This window comes from Megascapheus bottae, chromosome 31 (genome assembly GCF_031878675.1).
Source record: "Megascapheus bottae isolate mThoBot1 chromosome 31, mThoBot2.hap1, whole genome shotgun sequence".
In the NCBI taxonomy this organism is placed as follows: domain Eukaryota; kingdom Metazoa; phylum Chordata; class Mammalia; order Rodentia; family Geomyidae; genus Megascapheus; species Megascapheus bottae.
In genome coordinates, this window is record NC_143539.1 from 2,506,611 (window position 1) to 2,531,883 (window position 25,273).

The following is a 25,273-nucleotide window of genomic DNA, read 5'->3' on the forward strand; positions in this document are numbered from 1 at the left end:
TTTTAGAGACTATTTTGGATATAGGATCTGGCAGACTTTCCTTCCTAGACTGGTTTTGAACTGCCATTCTTTAGATCTCAGCCTCATGAGTAACCAAGAGTCAAAGCCTGAGCCACCGGCCCCCCAAGTTTCTTTCCTCAGACCATTCTGCCCAGCCTCCTTAGGCAGAATTCAAGCCCCAGTACTGGTCCAACTCCAAAACCTTCCGTAGTAGAGCTCTGACCTTTCATGCACCAGGCTTGGGGTGTCCTTCAGCACCCCAAAAATCAACCAGACCAAAAAGAACCCCCTAGAAGTGGCACTGTGGTAGGGCACTGGCCTTGAGTACAAAGAGGCTCGTGGACACCACCAGGTCCCGAATTCAAGCCCCAGGATTTGAAGAAAGAGGGATAAGGAAGGAAGAGGGACTGGGAGCATGGCCTAGGGGTAGAGTGCTGGCCAGGCATGAAGACCCGAGGTGGATCCCTCGGTACCATACACATAGAAAAAGCCAGAAGTGGTGCTGTGGCTCAAGCAATGGAGTGCTAGCTTTGAGAAAACTCAAAAGACAGTTCCCAGGCCCTGAGTTCACGCGCCAGGACTGGAGAGAAAGAGGAGGGAGGAAGAAAGAAAACCAACCCAACAGGGGACTGGTGGTGGTCACAAGTGAGGTATCTGGGATATGAGGCTCTCAGTTCAAAGCCAGCCCATGGTAGGAAAATCTCTGAGATTCTTACCTCCAGTTATCTAGCAGAAAACTAGAAGAGCAGCTGTGGCTTAAAGTGTTACGAGTAGAAAGGCTGAAGCCAGCCAGGGAACTAAAGAATGTGAAACACTTTATCTCCAATTAACTAGAAATTCCACTAGAAAAGGGGAAGTGGGGCTGTGGCTCCAGGGCGAGGGTGGTAGCCTTGAGCTGAAGAGCTCAGGGACAGTGCTAAGGCCCAGAGTTCAAGCCCCATGACAAAAAAAAAAAAAAAAATGGCCTAGTGGTAGAGTACTCGGCTAGCACGGATGAAGCAGGTGGCTGACATCTGTAATCCCAGCTACTCAGGAGGCTGAGCTGTCAAGACGGAGGTTCAAAGCCAGCCAGGATAAGAAAGTCCTTGAGATTCTTTTCTCCAAGTAATTCCCAGAAAACCAAGTGGCATTGTGGCTCAAAGTGATAAAACACTAGCCTTGAGCAAGAGAGCTCAAGGACAGCCCCTCCAAGTCCAACCCCATGATTGGGGAAAAAAAAAATGGAGCTTATGGTGAATTTAGTGGCTTTCTCCTAATGTTTGGATTAGGACTAAAATTCTAGCAGCCTCCCTCCTTCCTCTGTGTAAATACTGGCTGCCACCCCCTGCAGTGCTGAACCTTCTGATACAAGATTGTCACTGGCCCCCAAGACAGATGCCCCCAGCCCCCAGATCTCAAAAGCATTAGATCCACCTGGATTTGTGAGTGACACACAGGGACCCCCCCCCCCCCGGGGCTCCAGAAAACCTGTTGAACATGTCTTTAGACCTGGAACTGTGGTTCAGGCCACCCCCCACCCACCCCCCACACTCCCTACTCCCCCCATCGCCGCAGGACAGACGCACTCCAGCCTGCTGGTACTTTGTCGTTGGGTTTCGTTTGGCTGGTCGTGTGTACACAGTGTATACAAGGTGAGTTGTACAGAAGCCCAATAAAGAGCAAGAGACAAGGGCTGGGTGGGGGACCAGAAAGAGGAGAGGGAAGGAGCATAGAGGGGAGGGCAGGAAGGGGGACCCATTAAAAAATAGAACCACATTCAGACGACAATGGGAGGGGGCCCGTGGAGGGGGGACAGACAGACAAATCGCTGTAGAAAAGGAGTGAGAGGGGTGGGGAGGATCTTCTCCCTCCTCCCCAGCCCCCCTCCCCCTGCCCCAGGTATGTACAATAAATAAGATTAAAAATAATTAACAAGATGCGTTTTTCTCCCTCCCACCCGACACACTAAATGCCCTGGGGGAGGAAATGGCCTTTAGCAAAGATCATGGCCTCTAGGGGGCGCTGGGAGGGGAGGGGGCAGAGGGGACCCCCCCCCCAGCTCTCTGAAGCCCCCGCCCCCCTCAACCACACATAGACTTTTCCTATACATTATGTACAAAGTGGAGAGGGCAGGGCTGCGGCCACGGAGCAGGGGCCGGGGTGAAGGGGTGAGGGAGACCATTACTAAATAGACATTTATACATATATATATAAATAATTTCTCTGTACACCGGACATTGGGGAAACTGGGGAAGGGTAGAGGGGGCTCAGGAAGAGGAGGGAGTCGAACTTCGAACCCTGCCCTGGGGGGGGACACACCCTGACCAATGACTCTCCCCCCTGTTTCCATTCCTCCTGGCAGCAGTGGAGTCCCAGGGGTCAGCTCCTGAGGACACAGTTCTGTCCCAATTCTCGGGTTCTGGAGGAGGTGCTGTGCAGCCCCTGGGGTCACCCGCAGCGGCTGTGGGCCTGGGCTTGAGCCAGCAGGTCACTGAACGAGTCGAAGAGCTGCTCCAGCCACGGCTGATTGCGCATGCACTGCTGGACCACCTCCTCCTGGCCCAGGTCCTCAGCTCCGCCCTCGATGGCCAGAGTCTGCAAGGGAGAAACACAGAGCTGGGAGGGCTGGGGCAGGGGTGGGGGGGGAGGGAGAGGAGATCCGGGTCCTAGGGAGAGGGGTAGAGGAACCTTAGCGCTTGGGTCTGAGGAGGGAGGCCTGAGTCTGAGGGAAAAGGCTAGGAAGGCCTAAGACTGAGGGAGGAAGGCTGGGTGGGACCAGGACTCCTGGGTCTGAGGGAGGAGGCAAATGTGGGGGTGTCCGGACCCCATGTGGCAGGCACGGAGGACGGACTCACCTGGTCACGGCAGCGCAGGAAGGTGTGGTACTTGTAGTGGTGGAGTGAGTGGTAGAGCGTGTAGTACCCCGATTTCTCCAGCTCGACCTTGAACTCCTGGGCACACAGGGTGGGGGGTGAGGCCTGCGCGCCAGGGCTGCCAGGCCCCCTCTCCCTCCACCCCTTCCTGCCGTCGTCCCTTCCCAGCCCCCACCTGGGCTCGGACCACATTCCTCTTGAGCTTGCTGAGTGTCTTGCGATTGTAGGGTTCGCCGGCTGGCCTCAGCCGCACGGCCCCTTCTTCCGGGGAGCCCTCCCCACTCTGCTCCACTTGCAGCTGTGGGAACGTGTGTAGGGCATCCTGCGAGAAGCCAAGGGGTCAGCGGGCCACCTGTGGACCCCCCCAGCCTGACACAGACGCCCCGGATCTCTGGGTCATCAAGTGCCTCAGTTTCCCTGAGGCTGTGATCTAGAGGCACACAGGCGGCTTGGTCTCCCAGCATTCAGGGAAGAGCAAAAAATGTCCCACCCAGAACCCTAAAATTCTACAGAACTCCACAAGCATTGCCTGGCTATGAAATCTGACAGAGTGGGCACATTAAATGTACTTCTGGGGGCTGGGAGTTTGGCCTAATGTAGAGTACTTGCCTAGCATGCACAAAGACTAGGGTTCAATTCTCCAGTACCACATACACAGAAAAAGCTGAAAGTGGTACTGTGGCTCAAGTGGCAGAACTGTAGCCTTGAAAGAGCCCAAGGACAGTACCTAGGCCCTGAGTTCAAACCCAAGGACTGGGGAAAAAAAAAAAAAAAAAAGAGCCGATGCAGTGGTTAACGCCTATAATCCTAGCTACTCAGGAGGCTGAGATCTGTGGATCAAAGTTCAAAGCCAGCCCAGGCATTAAAGAACATGAGAATCCTCCGTCACAGGGCTTGAACTCTGGCCCCAGGTGCTGTTCCTGAGGTCTTCAACTCAAGGCTACTGCCCTATCCCTTGAGCCACAATGCCACTTCCAGTTTTCTAGTGGTTAATTTGAGATAAGACTCCCATGCCTGGGCTGGCTTTGAACTGTGATCCTCAGATTTCACCTATTCCCCCTGAATAGCTAGGATTATAGGCATGAGCCAGGCTCCCAGCATAGAATGTGAGACTCTTATCTACAATTAATCCAGTCAGTATATACACAGACAGACAGACAGACAGACACACACACACACACACTTCTAATTTTTGTGTTGGCCCTAAGGTTTGAACTCTCAGCATGGGTACTGTTCCTGGCTCTTTTGTTAAAGGCTGGCACTCTACCACTTGAGACATAGCAACATTTTCAGTTTTTGCAGGTTAGTTGGAAATCAAAGTTTCACTAGGTATCAGTGGTTCACACCTACTCAGGAGGCTGAGATCTGAAGATGTTGGTTTGAAAGCCAGCATGGGCAGAAAAATCTTCAAGAGACCCTTATATTCAATGAAACACTCAAAAACCAGAAGTGAAGCTGGGGCTCAAAGTGGCAGAGCACTAGCTTCCAGCAAAAAAGCTCAGGGACAACGCTGAAGTCCAGAGTTCTAGACCAAGGACTGTTAAAAAATAAAAAACAAAAACCAAGTCTTATGAACTTTCCTGGATGGACTGGCTTCAAACCGTGATTCTCAGATCTCAGCTGTCAGCCCTCAGCTCCCTGAGTAGCTAGGATTACAGAAAGGAGCTTACATGCCCAGCTAAATTTATTTTTGAGGGCAGGGAGTTTGGCCTAGTGGTAGAGTGCTTACCTAGCATGCACGAAGACCCAGGTTCAATTCCTCGGTACCATATACATAGAAAAAAAAAAAAAAAGCTGGAAGTGGTGCTGAGGCTTAAGTGGTAGAGTGCTAAGCCTTGACAAAGTCCAAGGCCAGTGCTCAGGCCCTGAACCCAAGCCCAGGACTGGCAAAAAAAATATATATATATTTTTTGATTTGAAATGCTTTTCAACTTATATCAAGTCTATCAGACATGAGGATTCTCAATCTCAGCATGACATCTTAACCAGATTCCACATTGGCAGCCAAAAATCTACCCCAGAATTTGAAGTTGTCACATTCTTAGTGCCAGATTTTAACATCCTAACCAGAATCTTCTTGCCAGGTTAACAACTCAAGAATGCCAGGTTAACTTTCAAGAATGAGCCGGGCACTGGTGATTCATGCCTATAATTCCAGCTAGTCAGGAGGCTGAGATCTGAGGATCACAGTTTGATGCTAGCCTGAGCAGGAAAGTCCATGAGACTCTTATCTCTAAATAAAGGACCAAAAAAGCCAGAAGTAGAGCTGTGACCCAAGTGGCAGAGTGCCAGCATCGAATTAAAAAAAGCCCAAGCCCTCATCAAGCCCCTGGACCAGCACACATTCACAAAAAAATACATCTCAAGTATGGTACTGGTAGTTCAAGCCCCAGGACTGGCAAATAAATAAATAAATAAATAAATAAATAAATAAATAAATAAATAAATCTGAGCTTTCCTAACCTAATACCTTTAAGATACCAAGGTGTCAAAATAAAGGAGGGCACGTGTACCTGAGAAGCATTAAGAAAAGAGAGAGAGATAAGGAGTTTGGCCTAGTTGTGAGAAAGCCCAAGGACAGTGCTCAGGCCCTGAGTTCAAGTCCCAAGACTGGAATACAAACAAACAAACAAATAAAAAACAAACCTGGAATCCAGGTTTATCCATGCACTCACTCTTTACTCCAGTGCCACCATCGGGCCCCACCACAGCACCAGAGGTGCTGCAGGAAGCAGAGAGCAGACACTGCAGCCCATACCAGGACGCAGCCCACGCCCCACCCACCTGCAGGGCTGGGCTCAGTGAAAGCCGCTTCAGGACCTTTTTCTTGTGCTCGTTCAGGAGGCCATCGATCTTGCGCATGGGTGGCAGGTACAGTTCATCTGCAAGATCATAGAGTCAGAAAACCCAGGATACTCCATGCCTGGGCCAGAGAGGCCGGGGACTCAGCCTCCTCCCGGAGCCCCAGGGCTTCAGGCTCAGCTCACCGTGTGTGTCTTCCAGGGCCTGGATCATGTCCGGGTCCAGCGCCGTGCTCACCAACATCTCCACGTAACTCCGGTACATCTCCCGCATAGCTCGTGTCTTCAGTAGGCGCCCAGGTACCGCGCGCTCTGGAGGAAGACAGGGTGCAGAGTGATGCTTCCGCCCTTCTCTGAGGCACAGGGTATTCTCAGCATGGCACCATGATCCCGCCAATGGCAAAGGTCCCCATCTGATGGGGGTTACAACAGCCGGGCCCTGGCTCTGGCAAAGTGAGCAGGAAAGGCAGTGTCACACCCCACATTGCGCCTGGACCAGGATACTGGTGGCCTGGGAAGCCTACTCAAGGCCACACAAAGCTGAGTCTTGAGATGAAACAACATTCAGGCCAGGTAGCTCATGCCTAAAATCCCACCTACACGGGAGGCTCCTATCTGAGGTTCAAAGTCAGCCTGAGCAGGTAAGTCCATGAGACTCATGTTCAAATGGGCACCAAAAAAGCTACAGTGAAGCTGTGGCTCAGGTGGTAGAGTACTAACCTTGGGCCAAAAAAACTTAGGAAGGAAAAGGGGGAAAAAAAAAAAGAAGGAAAAAAACATTCAGGGCCAAGGAACAGACAGATCACGTCATGAAGAGAAAGGCAAGAGGAAAAGGACATCAACGGGGTACAAACCCAAGGCTAACTTAAAAGTGTGTTTTTCTGGGTGCCGTGGCTCACACCTGTAATCCTAGCTACTCAGGAGGCTGAGATCTGAAGATCATGGTTCAAAGCCAGCCTGGGCACTAAAGTCCATGAGACTCATCTCCAATTAATCACCAGAAAACTGGAAGTGGTGCTGTGGCTCAAGGGGTAGACGGTAGCCTTGAGCTGAAGAGCCCAGGGACAACACTGAGGCCCAGAGTTTAAACTCCAGAGCCAGGGAAAAAAAAGTGTGCTTTCCTGAGGCCGGCATTTTTGGCCTATTAATAGAGTACTTGCCTAGCATGCACGAAGACCTGGGTTCAATTCCTCGGTACCACCTATATAGAAAAGGCGGAAGTGGTGCTGTGGCTCAAGTGGCAGAGCACTAGTATTGAGGAAAAAGCCCTGAGTTCAAGCCCCAGGACTGACCCCCCTCCCCCCAAAAAAATGTTTAACCTTAGGCACTCAGAAGTTACAGGAGAATTATGAGCAGGGCATGGGCGGAACCAAATGTGCAACGTCCTGCCTGAGGCCCAGTGCGGGAAGAATTTGAGTGTGAGACCGCATGCTAGCCTAATGGATCCAGGAAGAAAGGAGAGAGCAGGGCAGAGCAGCTGGGGCAGATTTCACAAGGCTCAGGGTAGGAGTGCTGGCAGAGGGCCAGGGGGAGAAGACTGGGGTAAACTGGGAATGGAGTTTGTAAATGCCTGCAGGGGAAAGGACCAGAGTTTGCTACCCTTTCCATTGTGGAGGTGGGAGACAGGGAAAAGAGGTGGGATAGCCGCCAGGTATTATGGGCTAATGACTTGTCTCCATGGGAACCGGCCCTAAGATAAGGAAAGGAGGACAAGGAGCAAAGCTTGGAGGTCTAAGGGAAAGATGTAGGAAAAAGTTGGGGGGAGAAATGAGGCATGAGCTGGGTGTTTGTGCCTCATGCCTATAATCCTAGCTAGTCAGGAGGCAGAGAACTGAGTTCTAAGTGAGCCCAGTAGAAAAGTCCATGAGACTCTTACTGCCAATAAATAACTCAGAAAAAGCCAGAAGTGGTGCTGTGGCTCAAGTGGTAGAGTGCTAGCCTTGAGCAAAAAGGGCTCAGGGATAGTGTCCAGATTTCAAGACCCATGACGGACAAAAAAAAGCAAGCAAGCAAGCCAGAAAGGGGCGTGGAAGGCCGCTGAGACAGAGGTGGGTGAGGAGAGTGATTAGCATGTATAAAAAATCCTGGCTTCCATCCCTAGCAGTGTGAAACACACAATAAAAACAGAAAAGGAGGGAAAAGAAAGGGAAGGAGAGAAAGGGGGGAAAAAAAAGTAAAGCAGAAACGAGTGGCTTGCGGCACATGCCTATAATCCTAGCACTTGGGAGGCACAGGGATGAGGAGGCTACATTCAGGGTTGACCCAGGCTACAAAGAAATTTCCAGGCTACGTTGGACTTCACAGTACCGTCTTGTCTCAAAAAAAAAACAAAGAAGCTAGAGGTACAGCTCAAGTGACAGAACACCAACCATGAGCAAAAAACCAAAAAAAAGCACAAGTGGAATCCCTAAGGCTACTGACACAAGCAATCCGAAAAGCAAAGGGGGGGAAGGGGGGTGTGTAAAGAAAAAAATGAAGAAAGGGAGGAAAACTGGTTTCTTGGTGAGAGACTGGCTACTAAATTAAAACTACATTTCCCACATGCCTTTGCGGCATGTGCGGTCACGTGACCGCATATGGCCACTGGAATGTTAGAGGCTAATATAGCATAAGTCTGTTCTTATCTGGTGTGGTAGCGCATACTGTAAACCCAGTATTGGGGATTATAATCCTGCTGTACCCACCTCACAGGGTCTAAACAGTAAAGCGACAGGTAACTGCTTAGAATTCTCCTGGGCACAAGGAACGCGTGTGGCGCATGTTGGTATGCAGGGTTACTTTTTGTTCTTGTTACTGTCATCATAAAGTGGACTTGTGTGGGTCAAGCGGGGACAGTGGTGCCCTAGGCAGATGTGGAGGATGCATCTTCCAAGCTGCCTTTATCTACTTCTAGTGGCTTGGGAATCCTCATTTGGATGTGGGGGTCATAACTGAGAACTGAACAAAAGGGGTGCCAAGTTCCGTCACCCAGGCAGGTACCACGGCACCACAGAACCTCCGTGGTCTGGAACTTACTGCCCCGGTCTTTCTGAGGCTATCTCAGGCTCTGCTGGGCAGTAGTAAAGCACACCTCTCTCTACAGTCACCCAGGACACCTGCTCAGCCCAGGGCTTCTGGGGAGCGGGGGGGGGGGGGGGGGGGAGGAGGGGCTCACCATCCTCACTTGGGGCCCCAGGCGACGATTCCGAGTCCGAGGAGCTGCCCGCGGTGCCCCCACCCGCTGATGCGTTGCCTACAGCCTCTTTTAGCCACTTCTTCCTCTTCTTGGGGGGCGGCTCTGCCTTCACCTTGGGGGGCCGGGCCTTGGGCAGGCGGGATGCAGACTGTCCTGTGGTCAGGCCCCGTTCGGGCCGTGTCTGCCGTCCAGTACTAGCCCTCTCACCCCGCAATGGCCGTTCCCCCCGCGTCACCCTCTCCTTCTCCTTCTCCTTCTCCTTCTCCACAGGCCGTGGTGGTGATGGCTTTTCAGCGGCAGGGGGTTCAGGCACAGATGTCTCAGGCGTCTGCTCCAGGGGCTTCTCAGGGGTCACCTTCTCAGGGTTGGGAGGGGGGGCCGGGGTCTTAGGTGGAGGTACAGCACCAGGCCCTGTTGATGAGGGGCCCTTGGACTGCCCGGAGCGTCTACAAAGGTATGGGGAAGTGTGCAGTCAGGTCAGCTGCACATTCCTGGGGACTCCCCCACCCCCAGCCTCGCCCAGAACAGTCTCCCCCTCCCCCAAACTCATCTCTCCAGGGTCTCTGTTGCTCCACCCCCTGGCTTTGCTCCCCTTTCTTCGATGCTCCCCTGGCATAGGGTGGGGGCTCTGCCCATCCCCCCTACTATGGTACCTGACTGGCACTGGCGGCCGGTGCCAGGGTTTCCGGGCACAGACCCTCACATAATCCTTCTTGTTGACATTTTCCAGGAACTTGACATACAGGCGCTGGTACCGGTTTTTGGCATCCCCAAAATATCCCAAATACTAGAGAGGGAAAGAAGCCTGTGAGGAAAAGTCCTCTCCCCCCCACCCCCCAGGAGCTAAGCAGCCCCAGCCACGAGTGTCCCCTCGCTGCACTGGAGCCTACCAGGAGCCCAGATCCCCTTCTAGAAGCACAGCCATGCAGGAAGTGGACCCCGGTGCGAGGGAGGCATTCTCCTGGGGCCCCTAAGTCTACATCCCACCCCTCCTCTTGTATGCTTACATTGCTCGTAGCACAAAACTGCCTCTGGCCATCCTTGATCTCTGGAGTGAATTTCTGCAATAAAGCCTTCTGGACACGCCAGATGGGTGGGGGTTCGCGCCCTGTCTGCAGAGCCAGCTGTGGAGAAAGCGTGGGGTAAGGTAAGGCTGGCAGAGCCAGACTTGTCCCTGCAGAGACATCAGCCAATAGCAGCAGGCCACTAACAAGGCTCTTCTGGTCCTCGGATGCTCTTGGTCCCAAGAAACAGCTTGACCCTGGCCCCATCCTATTCCTGCCCAGCTGAGGCAGGGAAGCTAGAGTCTCAGGGAAGCCCTTTACCACTGAACTCTCACAGCCCTGTGACCTCCCTCACAGCCTTAGGACACCTTGGTCTTGAATTTCCGGTCTCTACAACTTTGATTGGTGAATGTGGCCCTTCACCAATAAGGGCAGCCAATCCTCCAGCCCCACCCTAGCAGCTTCCCAAGTCAATTCTACCACTGACCACACCTACTAGAAACAGCTGGGAAAGCTGCCTTATGTGATGCAAGTTGACTAGAGGGGGTCTAACCAGGGACAACCAATGCAACATATTAAGCCGGCCCCCAACCTGGTCTCAAGGACCCATCAGGACCAATCAGGTTCTCTCTCCAATCAGATTCAGACTTTGAACAATGATAAGCTAAGAGATAGGGATGTAAGCCAATGGGCTACAGAGCCCAGCTCAGCAAGCAGGAGGCCTTGAATTCCAACTATCGTTCTGGATAGCAGCCATGGGTCTAACCTCACCATCCAAAGTGTACATAACACACACTCCAGCCACTCACATCCCCATACACCACGAACATACCATGCTTCTCACCACAGGGCCTTTGCACAAGCAGCTCCTGCTGCTTCAATGGCTTCCTTATGCCCTTCTTCCACTTACTTGCCTAAACACCCCACAACATCCCCAATAAAACTGGCAAGCCATGGGGCTGAGAGTTTGGCCTAGTGGTAGAGTGCTTGCCTAGCATTCATAAAGACCCGGGTTCCATTCCTTGGTATCACATGCATAGAAAAAGCCAGCAGTGGTGCTGTGGCTCAAGTGGTAGAGCCCTGGGCTTGAGGAAAGACCAAGGACAGTGCTCAGGCCATAAGTTCAAACCCAGGACTGGCAAAAAAGAAAAGAAAAGAAAGAAAACTAACAAACTAGCCCAATAAGAACATCACGCACTCAAGTATGAAATAGACAAAGAGTTTTGAAGACTTAACCCATGAAACAGAATAATATAAAAACGGGACATGTGGCACGTGCCCGTAATCTCAGTACTTAAAAGGTTAAGATAAGAGGATCATGAATTCAGAGCAGGCCTGGGTTACAGAACAAGCGGAGGGAAGGGCTGGGAATGCGGCTTAGTAGTAGAGTGCTTGCCTCACATGCATGAAGCCCTGGGTTCCATTCCTCAGTACCCTACACAGAAAAAGCAGCAAGTGGTAGATCACTATCCTTGAGGCTTGAGTAAAAACAGCACCCAGGCCCTGAGTTCAAGCACCAGTACGGACACTGGCACACACACACACACACACACACACACACGTCTCACACTTATGCCCAGGGCAGCCTGAAGCGTTACCAGCCTATGTATGTTTGCCAAGTAGCTGGGTGGATAGGTCCCCATAGCCAGCCTTCTACTGGTGGACATGGAGTTCTGCTGGCCTTGAACCGCTTCCCAGTCTCCACCTCCCCCTTAGTCACCTGACCTAAGTCCAGGGAAGAGGAAAGAGTTTTCTGAAACAATGTCTCAATGCCTGACAGGGCCTGTCAAAGCCAGGAGCTAGGGATCCTGCAGAGGACAGAGTCCTGGAGCTGGCCCAAACTTCTGGAGACAAACATACAAGGCATTCCCAGGTTCCGCCAGCCAGCTGGGCCCAGTGGGAGAATGGGACAGGCCAGGGAGGTACCGACGTGATCGGCCCTCCTGGGGTAAACTGAGGCCCAGATGGATAGGCATGAAAGCTGAACTGAGAATCAGTGAAGTCAGGGGAACACCGAGGCTGGGTTGTGAACCATGGTGCCACGCCCTGTCCTCCCATACCCAAGGATGCTTGGGGCTTAGAGCTCTGGGCCCCCCCACTCTCCCCCTTGTTGTATTTTAAGCTTCTGAGTCCTTGCCTGGCCCCTTCCCCTGGCCCATGTCAGCTGGGACATGCTATCAAATGGCTCTGGCTTCCATCCCAGCTCCACGGGCTCCTTCCTCATCGGGAAAGCTGAGGTCCCTGGCCCAGAGACCATGGTCTCACCAGAATAGGCATGGCACACAGCTGGTGTGGGGCCTGCAGGCTCCCTGGCTGGCAGGTGGGCATGTGTTCTGAGCTGCAAACGTGTGCAAGTGACTTCAACTACAGCTACAGCGAACGCCTGTTTTCCTCCCCTCCCACCCCGGCTGGGAATTGGGAGACAGGAATCCACAGGTGACTTCTTTGAACCCAAGTTTATAAAATAAGGACAGAGCTGGGCTTTTTGTGGCACTTATATCACAATTTGGCCATCAAAAGAAGGTGCAAGTAGAGCTGCAGCTCAAGTGGTAGAGCACCAACCTTAAATAAAACAAGACAGGGGCTGGGAGTTTGGCCTAGTGGTAGAGTGCTTGCCTAGCATGCACGAAGACTCGGGTTCAATTCCTTGGTACCACATACTTAGAAAGAAAAAAATGAAGCCGGAAGTGGTGCTGAGGCTCAAATGGTAGAGCTCTAGCCTTGAGAAATCCCAAAGACAGTGCTCAGGCCCTGAGCTTAAAGCCCAGGACTGGCAAACAACAACAACAACAACAAAAACTCAGGGTCAGAGTCCAGGCCCAGAGTTTAAGCCCTAGGATTGGCACCAGAACAACCAAATAAAACAGCAGTTGGGTTCTGGTAGCTCATGCCTGTAATCCTAGCAACTCAAGGCTAAGAGCTAAGGATCACAGTTCAAAGCCAGCCTCCGTGAAATGATTCAAAAAAAGCCAGAAGTGGTTTTATGGCTCAAGTGGTACAGTTCTCACCTTGAGCAAAAGAAGCTTAGGCAGAGTTCAAGCCCCACGACTGACAAAATAAATAAGTAAATAAAAAATAAAATAAGAAGCTAGACGCTTTGGCTCACATCTGTAATCCTAGCTACTCAGGAGGCTGAGATCTGAGGATAGCGGCTCAAAGCTAGTCCGGGAACTAAAGTCCATTAGACTCTAATCTCTGATTAACCACCAGAAAACCAGAAGTGGCACTGTGGCTCAAAGGGTAGGGCAGTAGCCTTGAGCTGAAGAGCTCAGGGACAGCACCCAGGCCCAGAATTCAAGTCCCACAACTGACAAAAATAAATAAATAAATAAATAAATAATAATAAAAATGAAATTAGAACGCATGAAATTTACCTCCTGAGACACACAAAAACTAATTGCATTAATTCACTCCACAACCTTTTTACCATATTTCACACAAGGTTTAACACAAAGGGTCTAAAGACACCAAATGTCAAATGCTTTCCCATCCATCACGACACAGATAACACCAGAGACAACGATGCCATGATGTCACAGGGGCTGCTGAGCCCCAGCACCAGCAAGGCCTGACACCCACAGGATCCGGGACCCCACCACGACCATCACCAACGGCTACAATCCTCTGACCACAGTCCCCCAGCCCCATGAACTGAATGAAGCACATCAGAGAGACGTCGGCAAGCTTTCACCAAAACAGGCCAGGCTGGAAGACAGGAATCAGCTCTGGATGCTCGAGCCAGCTTTACATGGTCACTGGATGGGGCAAACACCCATGGACGTAAATGAATGAGTGTGGCAGTGTGCCAATAAAACTTTATTTACAAATACAGGCTGTGGGTTGGATCAGGCCCAGAGGTCGAAGTTTGCCAAACCCTGTGGCAGAGCAAGGGGAAGCAGTGAACGGCCCAGGCTACCCAGAATAGTTAAGAAAGCCTGGCACGCAGCTGGGCGAGGTGTCTCCTGCCTGTCATCCTAGCTACGCAGGGGGCTGAGATCTAAGGATCACATCAAAGCCAGCCCTGGCACTAAAGTCCGTGAGACCCTCACCTCCAACTAACCACTAGAAACCAGAAGTGGCACTGTGGCTCAAGGGCTAGGGCGGAAGCCTTGAGCGGAAAGGCTCAGGGACAGCGTCCAGGCCCAGAGCTCAAGGCCCAGCTCCAAAACAGAACAAAACAAAACAAAATGAGCAGAGCATGTTCTTAGGGTCGACCACCTCCCAAGTCCCCACTGCTCTCCTCGAGAAGCCACCAAGATCTCACAGTCCAGGGGGAGCCTGAAAACACACCTCGCACCCTAACGCAGCCCGCAGCCGGCAGGGGCTCCATCCACGCTCCAGCGGCCCCACCTCCCAGGCCGTGTTCAGGGCCCAGGCTGGGACTCACCTTCAGAGAGGGGATGTCCTCCGCCCGGATGACGAACTCGTCCCGCTCTCGGAAGATGCCCTCGCCACCACTCTCACCGGCCTCCTCGTCCGTCTCCCCACACACGGCAGCCGTCTCCTGCTTCTTGGCCAGGTGCAGAGGCCGGGCATCGGGAGGCTCCGGGTCCTCAGGGGACGGGGCTGCGGGCTCCTCAGCCAGAGGGGCTGTGGCTGGAGGAGGGGGCGGAGGGGGTGGGGGTGGGGGTGGTGGGGGAGGTGGTGGCGAGGGCAGCGCAGGCGTGGGTGGCGGCTGCAGAGGTGGCGGAGGCGAGCTGGCTGCAGGGGCCACCAGCGGGGGTGGCGAGGGCAGGGCTGGAGGTGGCGGTGGAGGTGGTGGCGGCTGGGGTGTGGAGGCAGAAGGTGGGGAGGGTGGAGGCTTCTCTTCCAGCATAGGGGGCTCTGGGAAAGAGAAGGGGGTCAGGACCAGATGCTATTTATTTGTTTATTTGCTTGTTTATTTTGGTGCCAGTTCTAGGATTTGAACTCGGGGCCTGGGTGCTGCCCCTGAGCCTCTTTGTACTCAAGGCTAACGCGGTCTGTACCACTTGAGCCACAGCACCACTTCGGGCTTTCCCTGAGTTGTTTACTGGAGGTAAAGTTTCATCCGGACTTTTCTGCCCAGACTGGCTTTGAACCAAGACCTTTCGCTAGGTGTGAGCCACTGGTGGTTCCTGGCCTCAATTCTGGCTTTTTTTTTTTTCCCTTCTGGTTCACTGCAGACAAGAGGTCCATGGGCATTTTCTCCCCTAGTTGACTTCAAATCATGACCTTCAGATCTCAGCCTCCCCAATAGTCAGGATTACAGGTATGAGCTATGGCACCTGGCTAAAAACAGCTCCTTTTGACAGCATGTGTTTAACAGAATTCTTTCTTTTCTCTGCAAGGTTTGCTTGCCCTTGACCTCTCTCTTGACCAGAATGCCACTCAGCCACTCTCAACCTTTTTCTTTTCTTTTTTCTGCCAGTCCTGGGGACTGAACTCAGGGCCTGAGCACTGTCCTTGGACTTTCTCAAGGCTAGAGCCCTTCTACTGGAGCCACAGCACCACTCCCAGCTTTTTCTATATATGTGGTACCTAGGAATCGATCCCAGGTCTTCGTGCATGCTAGGCAAGTACTCTACCACGAGGCCAAACTCCTAGCCCGCAGCCTTTTTGCTCAGTTGCCTATTTTCAAGACCCCACCAAATACCTCATTTCCATGACCCTTGTGAGTTCTGGCTTTCCATGCTCTTTTGTTTTGTTTTATTTTTTGAGGTAGGTCACACTATCCAGCCCAGGAACTCTTATCATCCTACCTCCAGTCTTCTGCGTTAGAATCATAGGCAAACACCACTATGCCTGGCTTCTTCACACCTTATTTTCTCCCGAATAATACCCTCCCGCAAGGCCTCATTACCATTCCATTCTGTGCAACACCTGTCTCAGTTATTGGTGGCTCGTGCCTGTCAGCCAAGCTCCTTAGGAAGCTGAGATCTGAGGATCGAGATTGAAAGCCAGTTCAGGAAGGAAAAGTCTAAGATTCGTTTCTCCAACCAATCACCAGAAAGAAGCCAGAACTAGAACGTGGCTGAAGTAGGTAGAGTGCCAACCATGAGTGAGAAAAGGAAAAGATGGTACCCAGGCTCAGAGCTCAAGCTCCGGCCTTGGCACAGAATAAATGCAGATTCACATCTATATGGAAGCGTACCCCACTGTCGGGCCTTCCCTCTTCTGCCGTGAGGTCAAGCAGCTTTGAAGTCTCCTGTGCAGGGTAACTTCCTGTCCCTTTCTATACATGACTCTCTCCCTCTATGCTTCTGCCCCGTTCCCCAGGGCCAACTGGCAGAGCCTCTCACAAACCACATACCCTCTCAGCCCCTGGGACATGTCCCCTGGCCTCATGGCCTATTCTGTCCCCAGAATACAGCACAGACTCTGCTAGTATACTAGAGACAGACACCCCTTTCAAAACACTGAACCAGGCACCAGTGGCTCACACCTGCCACCCTAGCTCCTCCGGTTTGATGCCAGCCCCTGGTAGCAAAGTCTATGAGACTCTTATCTCCAACTGAGCACCCCAAAGGCCAGAAACGGAGCCATGCTTCAGTTAGTGGAGTGTTATGTTAGGAGTTCAAGCCCCAGGGTTGGCACCATTAAAGAAACAACAACCCAAAACATTGGCTGGCCATCGATTAGGAAAACGCCTTTGGCAAACATGAACCTCCACACCATCTGCCAAGAGACTGGAAGCCTTGCACAATATGCAACCCGCACAGTGTACCCGATGGCTGTTCACCAACCCTGCTGCACCCCTGGATCACCTTCTAGGGGCTCGCTGGGCGTGCCATTGCTGTTGGCACTGGGAAGCCCGGGGAGAGGAGGTGGCGGAGGCCCTGGGACTCCAGCTGGGGTGGTGGCCAAGGGTGGCTCCTCCGGGGCAGATGTGTCCTTCGGTCCAGCAAGGGGTGGGTCATCCAGGGCAGAGATGGCCGAGGAGATGCTCTCCTGTAGGTCCCGGTTCTTGGCCACGGAGTCTTCCTCATCGGAGGAGAAAGATGGCAGCGTCTCCAGATTCCGCTTCAGCTCCTCGTCCAGCCGTTTGCAGGGTGAAGGGCAGCCGAGCCCCAGCCCCTCACTCTCCGCTGCCTCCAGGGCACCACCCAGCCCAAAGGCCCCAGTGGGCGGCGGGTGTGGCACAGCAGGTGCAGTGGGCGGCTGGGGCTGCAAGCCTCGTGCTGGCACGGAGGGTGGCACGCTCTTGGGGGGGCTGAGGGGGGGCGTCAGGCCTGCCTGGTACAACGGTGGGTGACGTTTCCCTGACTTGAGGAAGTCCAGGAAGGAGGCCATGAAACCCGACTTCATCTCCGGCTGTTTCTCCTCCACCTCCTTGATCTTGGCCTCAATTTTCTCCCGAGTCAAGCTGGAGTCAAGGCTGTTGTGGTCAATGCTGGAAATGGCATCGCCCGATGACGAGACGCCCAAACCCTCGCCAGCCTTGGGCACGGACAGCTTGATCTAGACGCAGGGACACAGTTCAGGGACCACAAGTTCAGATCCTAGCTTCCCTTCTTAAGCCCAAGAATACAGACGCCCAGCCTGCCACAGACTGTGAAATCGAGCCCCACCCCTTTCTCCCTCAGACCCAAGGGTCCAGACACCCAAACCTTCCAACCTTATACCCAGATTTCCAGCCTCTAGCCCTCCTCCCTCAGACTCAGAGCCTAAAGTAGCACACTCCAGACCCTCTCCCTCATCAGACTCACAGAGCTCTTCACGAGTTCAGACCCATAGACTGTCCTTGGTCTCAGGCACAAAGGACCCTGCTGCTGGGCCTTACCTGTGCACACACACATACCTGCCCGCCTCCTGCCACAGCTCAACTTATAATTCTCCCTCTTTTTTTTTTGGTGGGCCATGGGGCTTGAACTCTGAGCCTGGGCACTGTCCCTAAGCTCTTCAGCTCAAGGCTACTGCCCTACCTCCTGAGTCACAGCTCCATTTTCTAGTGATTACTTGGAGCTGTGAGTCTCATGTCCTTTAGTGCCCAGGCTGGCTTTGAACTGCGATCCTCAGATCTTTGCCTCCTGAGTAGCCAGGAATCCAGGCATGAGCCATCACACCCGCCTTCAACTTGTAATTCTCAAATCTCATGAGGTCAGCTCTGAAACCCCCTCAGGCTGGAGAGCACAAATATTTTGGAGCTTCCAAAACCCGGGCCACAATGACGACCTCACAGTGTCCCCTTTTATAGATTCCAGCGGCCCAAACCCCACTCACTCCCTTACCTTAAGTGGCTTCAGTGGCTCCAACCGTGTGGCTGCAGCCTCTTCAGCCTTCCGGCCTCGACCTCTGCCCCGGCCCCGGGGCTTCTTGGCCCCATCACCCGGCATGGAGGCTGAGGCTGGCCCAGGGATGGTGGGACCCTCCAGGGGGCGGATCCGGGGTCTGCCCCGAGGCCGGGGAGGGCCATCCCGCTTGGCCTTGGTGGGCTTGCGGCCTCTGCGGCGGGGGCCATCTGGACCTGGGTTAGGCGGACAGAAGTCGATGTCGCCTAGGGGCGAGAGGGCCGGCCGTGAGCGACAGCTGGACACCAGGTCCGGGAGGCGCCGAGGGTTGAGGCGGATGTCAGCAGGCACGTCCGCCTTGTCTTCATCCGCCTCGAACTCGTACTCCTGGGCGTAGAGTTTCTTGGGTGTCTGGAAGGGCGGGTCCCGGCGGCGGAGGAGGTGGAAGGATGAAGTCTTGAGTAGCTTCTTTGGCTTGGTTGAGCAGAAGATGGGTGAGGTGAGGCCGCCCTTGGGCTCGGAGGCGGGGGGTGGTGGTGGAGGCGGGGGTGGTGGGGCTGCCTGATGGGGTCCACTCTGGATCAGGCCCAGGGGTTCGGCATTGACTGTGGAAGGCAGTTCAGGGGGCTTGTTGGGATCCAAGCCCAGTCCAGGAGTCTCCGGCCCTGCCCCAGACGGGCGACCTGGGCAGTAAGGGCCGTAAGGGTCATAGGCCGGGGGGCCTGGAGGAGGCCCCGCGCCTGCCTTGGGGTCCCCATCATCCTCAGGCTGCCCAGCCTTGCCGTAGTCATCTGCCGCCCCGCCACCAAACATCTCCTCCATGGTGGGGAAAAAACTGCGCTCCTCGTCCTGGAGCAAGGAGTCCGGGAAGCAGATGGAGGTGAGAGGCACAAAGCGGGGGGCCTTGGGGCCCTGTGGACTGGGGCTCCGGTATGCACCCGCAGGATCTTTGCCCTCTGAGTTTGGCGGGCCCACGCCAGTGTCACCAGGCCCTGGGGGCAGTGGCTCCAGAGCCCCCAGCAATTCTTGCATGGCACCTGGAGGCTCCAGACTCTCGTCGGGGCGCAGCCGGGGGCTGGGGGCCGCGGGCTCCAGGCCATGGCTGCGCAGGTGAGCCTCGAGCTGCAAGGGGATGGGTGGCGGGGGTGGGGGCGGCGGCTGGGGTGCCCCATCCCTAGTGGCGGGCTCCAGGAGGTGAACGCCAACCTTGGGGGCACTGGAAGAGGGGCTGGGGGCGTGGCTGAGGACTGAGGGGAGCAGCTGGGGGGGAGGTGGAGGCAACACCAAGGGGAGGTCGGGGCCTCCAGCCTCCAACAGGAGGCCATGAGGGGTGGGCTGGGCCGACTGGCCAGTGGGAGGTGGGGGCGGAGGACTCTTCTGTAAGAAGGCCCCCAGCTCCTTGGCGCCTGCCCCATAGTGGACGACTGAGGTGGCCAGCCCTTCAGGGGTCTCACCACCCCGTTCCGGGCCCTTCTTCTTCTCCTTCAGCCTCCCCAGGCCCAGCTCCAGGGCAGCTGTGGCGCCTTCATCCAGGCTGGCGCTGGTACGGATGACGCTCTGCAGATGGTACCTCTGGGGGTCTTCCTTGGCCAACTCGTAGGGCGTACCCGGTGGCCCCCCGGCCCCACCGCTTCCCCCAAGTCCCTTGGAGGCATCGGCTGCCCCATCCTCGCCCACCAAGCCGTCTGCCCCTGAGGTCCGTGGGGGGCTGGGCGCCTGCAGGAGGTGCTGAATCAGGAACTCCTCGTCCTCTGTGCGCTCGGCCGGAGGCCCCCCTGGGCCAGCCAGCAGCTCGGAGCCATCTCCCTTGCCCTTGTAGCCCCCGGCACCTGCGGCATAGCTGCCGGCTCCAGGGGGCGCCAGGAAGGGAGCCGAGGCTAAGACTGAGCTCAGGTATTTGCCAGGGGCTCCTGGAGAGCCCACTCCAGGGGGGCGGCCCGTGGCGGGTGGAGACTGGAGAGGGCGGATGATGTGAGAGGGGCTGGCCTCCCCACCACCGCCCAAGGAGCCGGGTCCCCAGCCACCTCCATGGCCTGAGAGTGCCGGGGAGTGGCCGGTGCTGTAGCTGAGTGAGGGGCTGGCGGTGGGCAGCCCCTGGGAGTGTGCCGCCGGCCCTGGGTACGGCTCGCTCTGCACCCCATACAGCTGCCCCTGCAGCTGATCGGGAGAGTAGCTCTGACAAGTGGCCAGGCCAGGAGGAGGGGGACCACTGGGAGGCTGTGGGGGACCTCCCGAGTAGCTGGGGCCTTTGCTCAAGTCCTGTGCTTGGCCCCCGCCAAATCCCTGCCCATAGGCCTGGGGTCCCAAAAGCCCTTGGGGCTGACCAGGAGAATAGGCCTGGCCTCCAGCCCCACCAGCCCCAGATGTCTTCCCAGTGGCATAGGCTCCTGCTGGCCCACCCAGGCTCTGGCATTTGGGTGTGGCAGTCGAGCGGGGTGGTGGCGGCCTGTTGGCACCTCCCGTAGCGGCTCCATAACCACCTTTGCCTGTCTTATAGCCGGGTGACTGAATGATGGGGCGGTAGCCTCCACCGCCACCCCCTCCACCCCCACCTCCGGCCGCCTCAGGGCCCGTGGCCCGGCCCGATGCCCCGGCTGTAGCCCCACTAGGCCCAGCCTTGGTGGGTTCTCCAGAACCTGGGGAGGGCTCTCCACCACCCAGTGGGCTGCAGGCCAGGTTGGCACGGTGGCCCATGGAGGGGTAGCTGCCTCCACAGCTCAGGTAGTGCTGCAGGGCATGGGCTGGGGGCGGGGGTGGCGGGGGCTGGGCACTGGCTGGCCGCTGGTAGTGCTTGATGACGGTGTCCTGTCGGGGCAGAGCACGCTCGGAGGGTGGTGGGCCAGGGGCAGCCCCGGAGAAGTTATACAGTTGAGGGGAGGATTGTTCGGCGGCGGCAGCCGCAGCAGCAGAAGAGGAAGCCAGCAGATTGAACTGAGTTGGGAGGTGTCTGGGAGGTGGGGGAGGATCTGGGGGGCCAGGACGGTAAGGAGGGGTCTGTGCTGGGCCAAGACCAGCGGGTCCCAGGACACCACCCCCCGCTAGGCGCTCAAAGCCCAACGAGGAGGGCACCGTGGGGGCCTGGGAGGGCTTCAGGTGTAGCACGTCATGAGGGGACAGGAGCCCGTTGGCAGGAGGACTGAATGGGGGATCCTGGAGGCTGAGGGACGAGGGCACTGGAAAGGGGCGACTGCCAAAGGAAGCCGGGTGCTGGTAGGCTGACAAGGCAGAGGAGGATGGAAAGGTGCTGGAACCCGGTAGGGCGCCCGAGATGAAGAGCTCCGTGGGGCCTGGTGTGTGCATGGCTGGGGAGGATGGAGAACACTAGGTCAAAGTGGACCCCAAACCAGTCAGTCCTACCTGAGCTCTCCAGGGCCAGTGCTGGGCTTACCTGTTTGCCACGAAGGACTGCGGAACTGGGAGAGGAGAGAGGAGGCAGAAGGGCCAGGCTGGGGGCCCCGGGATTCCAGGGCCGAGATGAGGTTCATGACGGAGGCGTCGGGCCCTGCTGAGCCCGCGTGGTGAAGGCCAGTGTCAAACAGTCCTGAGAGGCCTGGCCAGAGATAGGAGTAAGTCAGCCAGGTTGGGGGTTGGAGTAAAGGGAAAAAAAGGAAAGGGGCTGACTGAAACAGAAAGGAAAATCCAAACAGGAGAAAATGGGCAGAACCAAGCTGAGATCCGATCAAGGAAAGACAGATGACTCAATATAGCAGGATGGGATACAACCAGAGACCTCAGGTGGGAAATGGCAGTGGAAAAAGCAAAACCTAGATGTGACTGACTCCTAACAGTAAGGCTGGGGGTATTTGGGTAATTACAGCAAGAAGGAAAAAAGCTACACCATGACTAGTGTCTCATAAGTTTGCGGGAACAAGTCAAAAGGATTACACCACAGGGAGAGGATCCAAATAAAAAATGAGAAGGCAGAGGAAGAATCAACCAGGAAATCCAGGGGGATCTTAACTGGGTAGCACAATCTTGTGGGGGTGGGAGGGGGGAGAGAATGGAGTGGAGGGGGAATGGAATGGTGAAGGGAACCAGGATCAAAGGAAGGGGAACAGCTCGAGAGGGTAGGAAAACAAAGCCAAAGGAGCTGAACAAGATAGGAGAGAGATCTTTTTGAAAAAGGGGAGGGGAGGAGGGGGGAAGGGAATGGGAGCCAATCAGGAAGAAAGGGAATCTGAACGGGGGGGGGGGGGGGAATCCACAGAGCGAGAAAAGAGTCAAAAAGATGGGGAAAAGCCAGAGGGCAAAAGGACTTGGGGTGGGCTGGGGAGAAGCAGAAAAGCCTGGAAGGTGGGATTTGGATCTGAAAGGTCGGGGCCAATTAGAAGGGAAGGGGGCGGGGCTAGAGAAAGAACTGACGAATGGGGTGTGAAATTAAACAGGCACCAGCAGCTTAGAAGCAACCAATCAGAGGAAAGGTAGCAGGGGGCGGGCCCCGACACAACGCAGGGCCAATTAGAAGGGGTGGAACTTTCCGTAGCCTATCAGAGGCCACCGAGGGCGGGCCAGGCCGAGCCTGGCGGGTCGGGGCCGTACCTGCCGGGTGGTGGTTGGTGGCATAGCTTTGTAGTGGGTGGGGGGCCGCATAGGCCTGGCGGTGTAAGATGTCCGTCTCAGGGTGCGAGGTCCGGGAGCTGCCATAGACCAAGCTGAGGGGCAAAGGGGGAGAGACGTCAGAATGTCACCCCAAGCTACCCGGGGGAGAAGGGAACTCAGGAAATCCTCAGGGAAGGGGAGACCTTCCAGCTGACTGGAGGGGTGATCCCTGGGAACGCTGGGCCCTAAAGGGGAGAAGACAAGGATTGGAGGTGCCCTTGTGGCAGAAGCAGCTCCCAGCAGGGGGGGGGAGGGCCTGCATAGTCGCAAGTTTGCAAACACAAGCATCCACAGCAAGACCACAGTCAGAAAGAAAGCATCCGGAATTGAAAATGAGAAAGGCGTGGTCCTCTCACCCAGCCTCTCCTCGTGCAGTTCCGACCCCCCACCCCACCAGTGACAAATCGTGGGGACAAACCCAGAGAGGTGGCGCCTGGATACCCCCCATGCCGGGGGGCGGCGTGAGCCCTGAACCTCACAGGTCCTGAGACAATTCGGGAGCAGGATAGATTGCTCCCCCAAAAGGCAGGGGGAGGGGGGGGTGGGGAGGCGAGGGCGGGAGGGGGAGAAGAGGGAGGGAAGTACCAGATACAAGTACAGACAGGAAGGCCGTCCATCCCTGGGGTTGAGGTTCAGATGGGCCCAGGGAAGGCCAGGTATGTGTACAAACAGGTACCCAATTCACCCGTAGGGAAGAAAAAGAAGGTACTGAGAGCTCTGTGTGTGTGTGGGGGGGGTCCCATAAGGAAAATTCTGACACTGTGGGAACCCCAGGTGCGGGGGGGAGGGGCTCAGCGGGAGATGAGGAGTGAAGATGGGACACTAAGTACCGGGGAAGGGGGCAGGTTCATTGGTGAACTCGCTGCCCGTCCACGCATGCACAGAGTCCACGCATACTCACATGGAAAACATCCCACTGTCCCCATGCAGGGGCCCCAAATCCTGGCCCAGACTCAAGAGGGCAAAACACTGGGTGGCCAGCAACTCAAGATCCTCAGCTTTTGGGAGGGGGGAGGCTGGGGGAGTTCAAGGGGGCGTGTCCCAGAGGCCAGACCCCCCCCCCAGACGCACAGAACCCCAGGTTATGAGGGGGGCGGGGCCGTGTGCCCACTCTGCGCGCGTAATTTTTTGTGGGGTGGGGGCGGCGAGTGGCTCAACCTCGCTTAGTCCCGGAACAATAGGACCTGAGAGGGGGTACGCGCCCCCCCAAGTCTCATTCTCTCCTCCTTCCACCTTTGCAAGCGCGGAGCCCAGGGAGCAGGGGGGAGGGGTCAGCAAGCTGGGAATCCAAGGATGGTGGGGAAAGGGGGGGGAGGGAGAGAGAGAGACAGAGAGGTCCAGGCCTTGCTACGCCAGTTCCATCCCAACCAATTCAAGGCCTTCCCGTAGAAAATTGTCTTTGCACCCTCTTTTCCCGCTGCATTTTCCCCTTTGCAAGCCGCAGCTGGCTTTGGCGGAATTTGCAAACTGGGGCGGCGGCGTTGTTACCAAACCCAAGAAGGCCGCTCCCTTGCAAGCCGGAGGGGAGTTTGCGATGCACGCGCGTCGCTAGGCCGGCCCGGCCCGGCTAGGGAGAGGGGGACCCCCCCACACCCACCCCTTGATCCCCCTTCTCCAGGCCATCCTCGGCTCCTTACCTAGCTTTCGCTGACCTCTCGTAACTCCATCCCGCCCCGGCGCCGAGCGGGTCCCCGAAGCCGGCGCTGGGGTAGTTCCTGTCCATGAATTGGCCGCGGTGGAAATTGGGGGGAGGGGGAGGGAGGGAGGGAGGGAGGGGCGCGCGCGCGCTCTCCTCCGCCGCCGCTCCCTCCGCTGCTGCTTCTTCTTCTTTTTTTTTCCTCCTCCTTTTCTCGCTCTCTTTCTCTCCTCTTTTTTTTTTTTTTTCTTTGCAAGCCGCCAAAGGCCCGGGAAGGCCCGGGGCGGAGAAGGGAGGGGGGCAAGGGTGGAGAGGGGCGGGCGAGGAGGGGGTGCAGCCGCGGAGCTAAGAAGGGGGGAAGGGGGGTTCCCCCTAGAGGAGGGAAAAGGGGGGGAGGAGGGACCCCGCTGTCTCCGCCTTTGCCCCGGCGCTTTGCAGGAGAGAAGGGTGGGCGCGCTCGGGGGAGGGAGGGGGCGTCCCGGGCGGCCCCGGGGTGGGTGCAGGCGCCGGTGCTCGCTCTCTCGCCGCCGCCGCCGCCGCCTCCTCCTCCTCTGCGCTCACGGTGCAGCCATCTTTGCACCAGGCGGCTGGGGGAGGGGGAGGGGAAGGGGGGCGGGCGGCGGGGTGTCTGGCTGCGCTCCGCTTCCTCCCACAATCCCGTGCAAAGGCAAAAAAAAAAAAAAAAAGAGAGAGAGAGAGAGAGACGGGGACTGAAGAGAGAGAGGAGAGCCTGGGGGTGCAGGGCGCCTCGGTCGCGCGGCTGTGCCGGGCTCGGAAGCACCCGAGGAACGCGGATCCCTACGTTCGTTGCTTTTTTATTTTTAATTTAATGTTTGCATTGTTCCAGTGCTTTTTTTTTTTTGGGGTTTCCCTCTCCAAAGGGATTAGTTCAATTCCGCGTCCCCCCCCCGATGCCACACGGGTGTTACACACACACACACACACACACAGTGCAGCACACGCTTACACACGCCCCCACCCTCGCCTGGCTGCGGGGCGCCCCGCGTGTGCGTGGCC

At 55.9% G+C, this 25,273-nt stretch overlaps 1 protein-coding gene across 1 annotated transcript; it reads right to left on the bottom strand.

The window, feature by feature from the left end:
• Positions 1 to 1,578: 1,578 nt before the first annotated feature.
• Positions 1,579 to 24,842, bottom strand: Prr12 (proline rich 12). Its single transcript, XM_090322317.1, has 14 exons — positions 24,258 to 24,842; positions 22,561 to 22,673; positions 21,410 to 21,571; positions 18,022 to 21,323; positions 16,558 to 17,251; positions 14,220 to 14,656; positions 9,836 to 9,952; positions 9,482 to 9,615; positions 8,808 to 9,274; positions 5,840 to 5,965; positions 5,637 to 5,734; positions 3,028 to 3,174; positions 2,835 to 2,930; positions 1,579 to 2,574 (listed from the first exon to the last, which is right to left on the bottom strand). The coding sequence occupies exons 1-14, from the start codon at positions 24,341 to 24,343 to the stop codon at positions 2,428 to 2,430; spliced, it is 6,126 nt and encodes a 2,041-aa protein (XP_090178443.1). The 5' UTR covers positions 24,344 to 24,842; the 3' UTR covers positions 1,579 to 2,427.
• Positions 24,843 to 25,273: the final 431 nt, after the last annotated feature.

What these genes read in the sequence shown, in the direction of transcription:
- Prr12 (XM_090322317.1), bottom strand. Translation starts at nt 24,343, where the DNA reads ATGGACAGGAACTACCCCAGCGCCGGCTTCGGGGACCCGCTCGGCGCC. An exon ending in AGTTTTGTGCTACGAGCAAT is followed by an intron (nt 9,616 to 9,835) that starts GTAAGCATACAA and finishes TTCCCTCTCTAG; the next exon opens with TATTTGGGATATTTTGGGGA. An exon ending in GGAATGTGGTCCGAGCCCAG is followed by an intron (nt 2,931 to 3,027) that starts GTGGGGGCTGGG and finishes CTGTGTGCCCAG; the next exon opens with GAGTTCAAGGTCGAGCTGGA.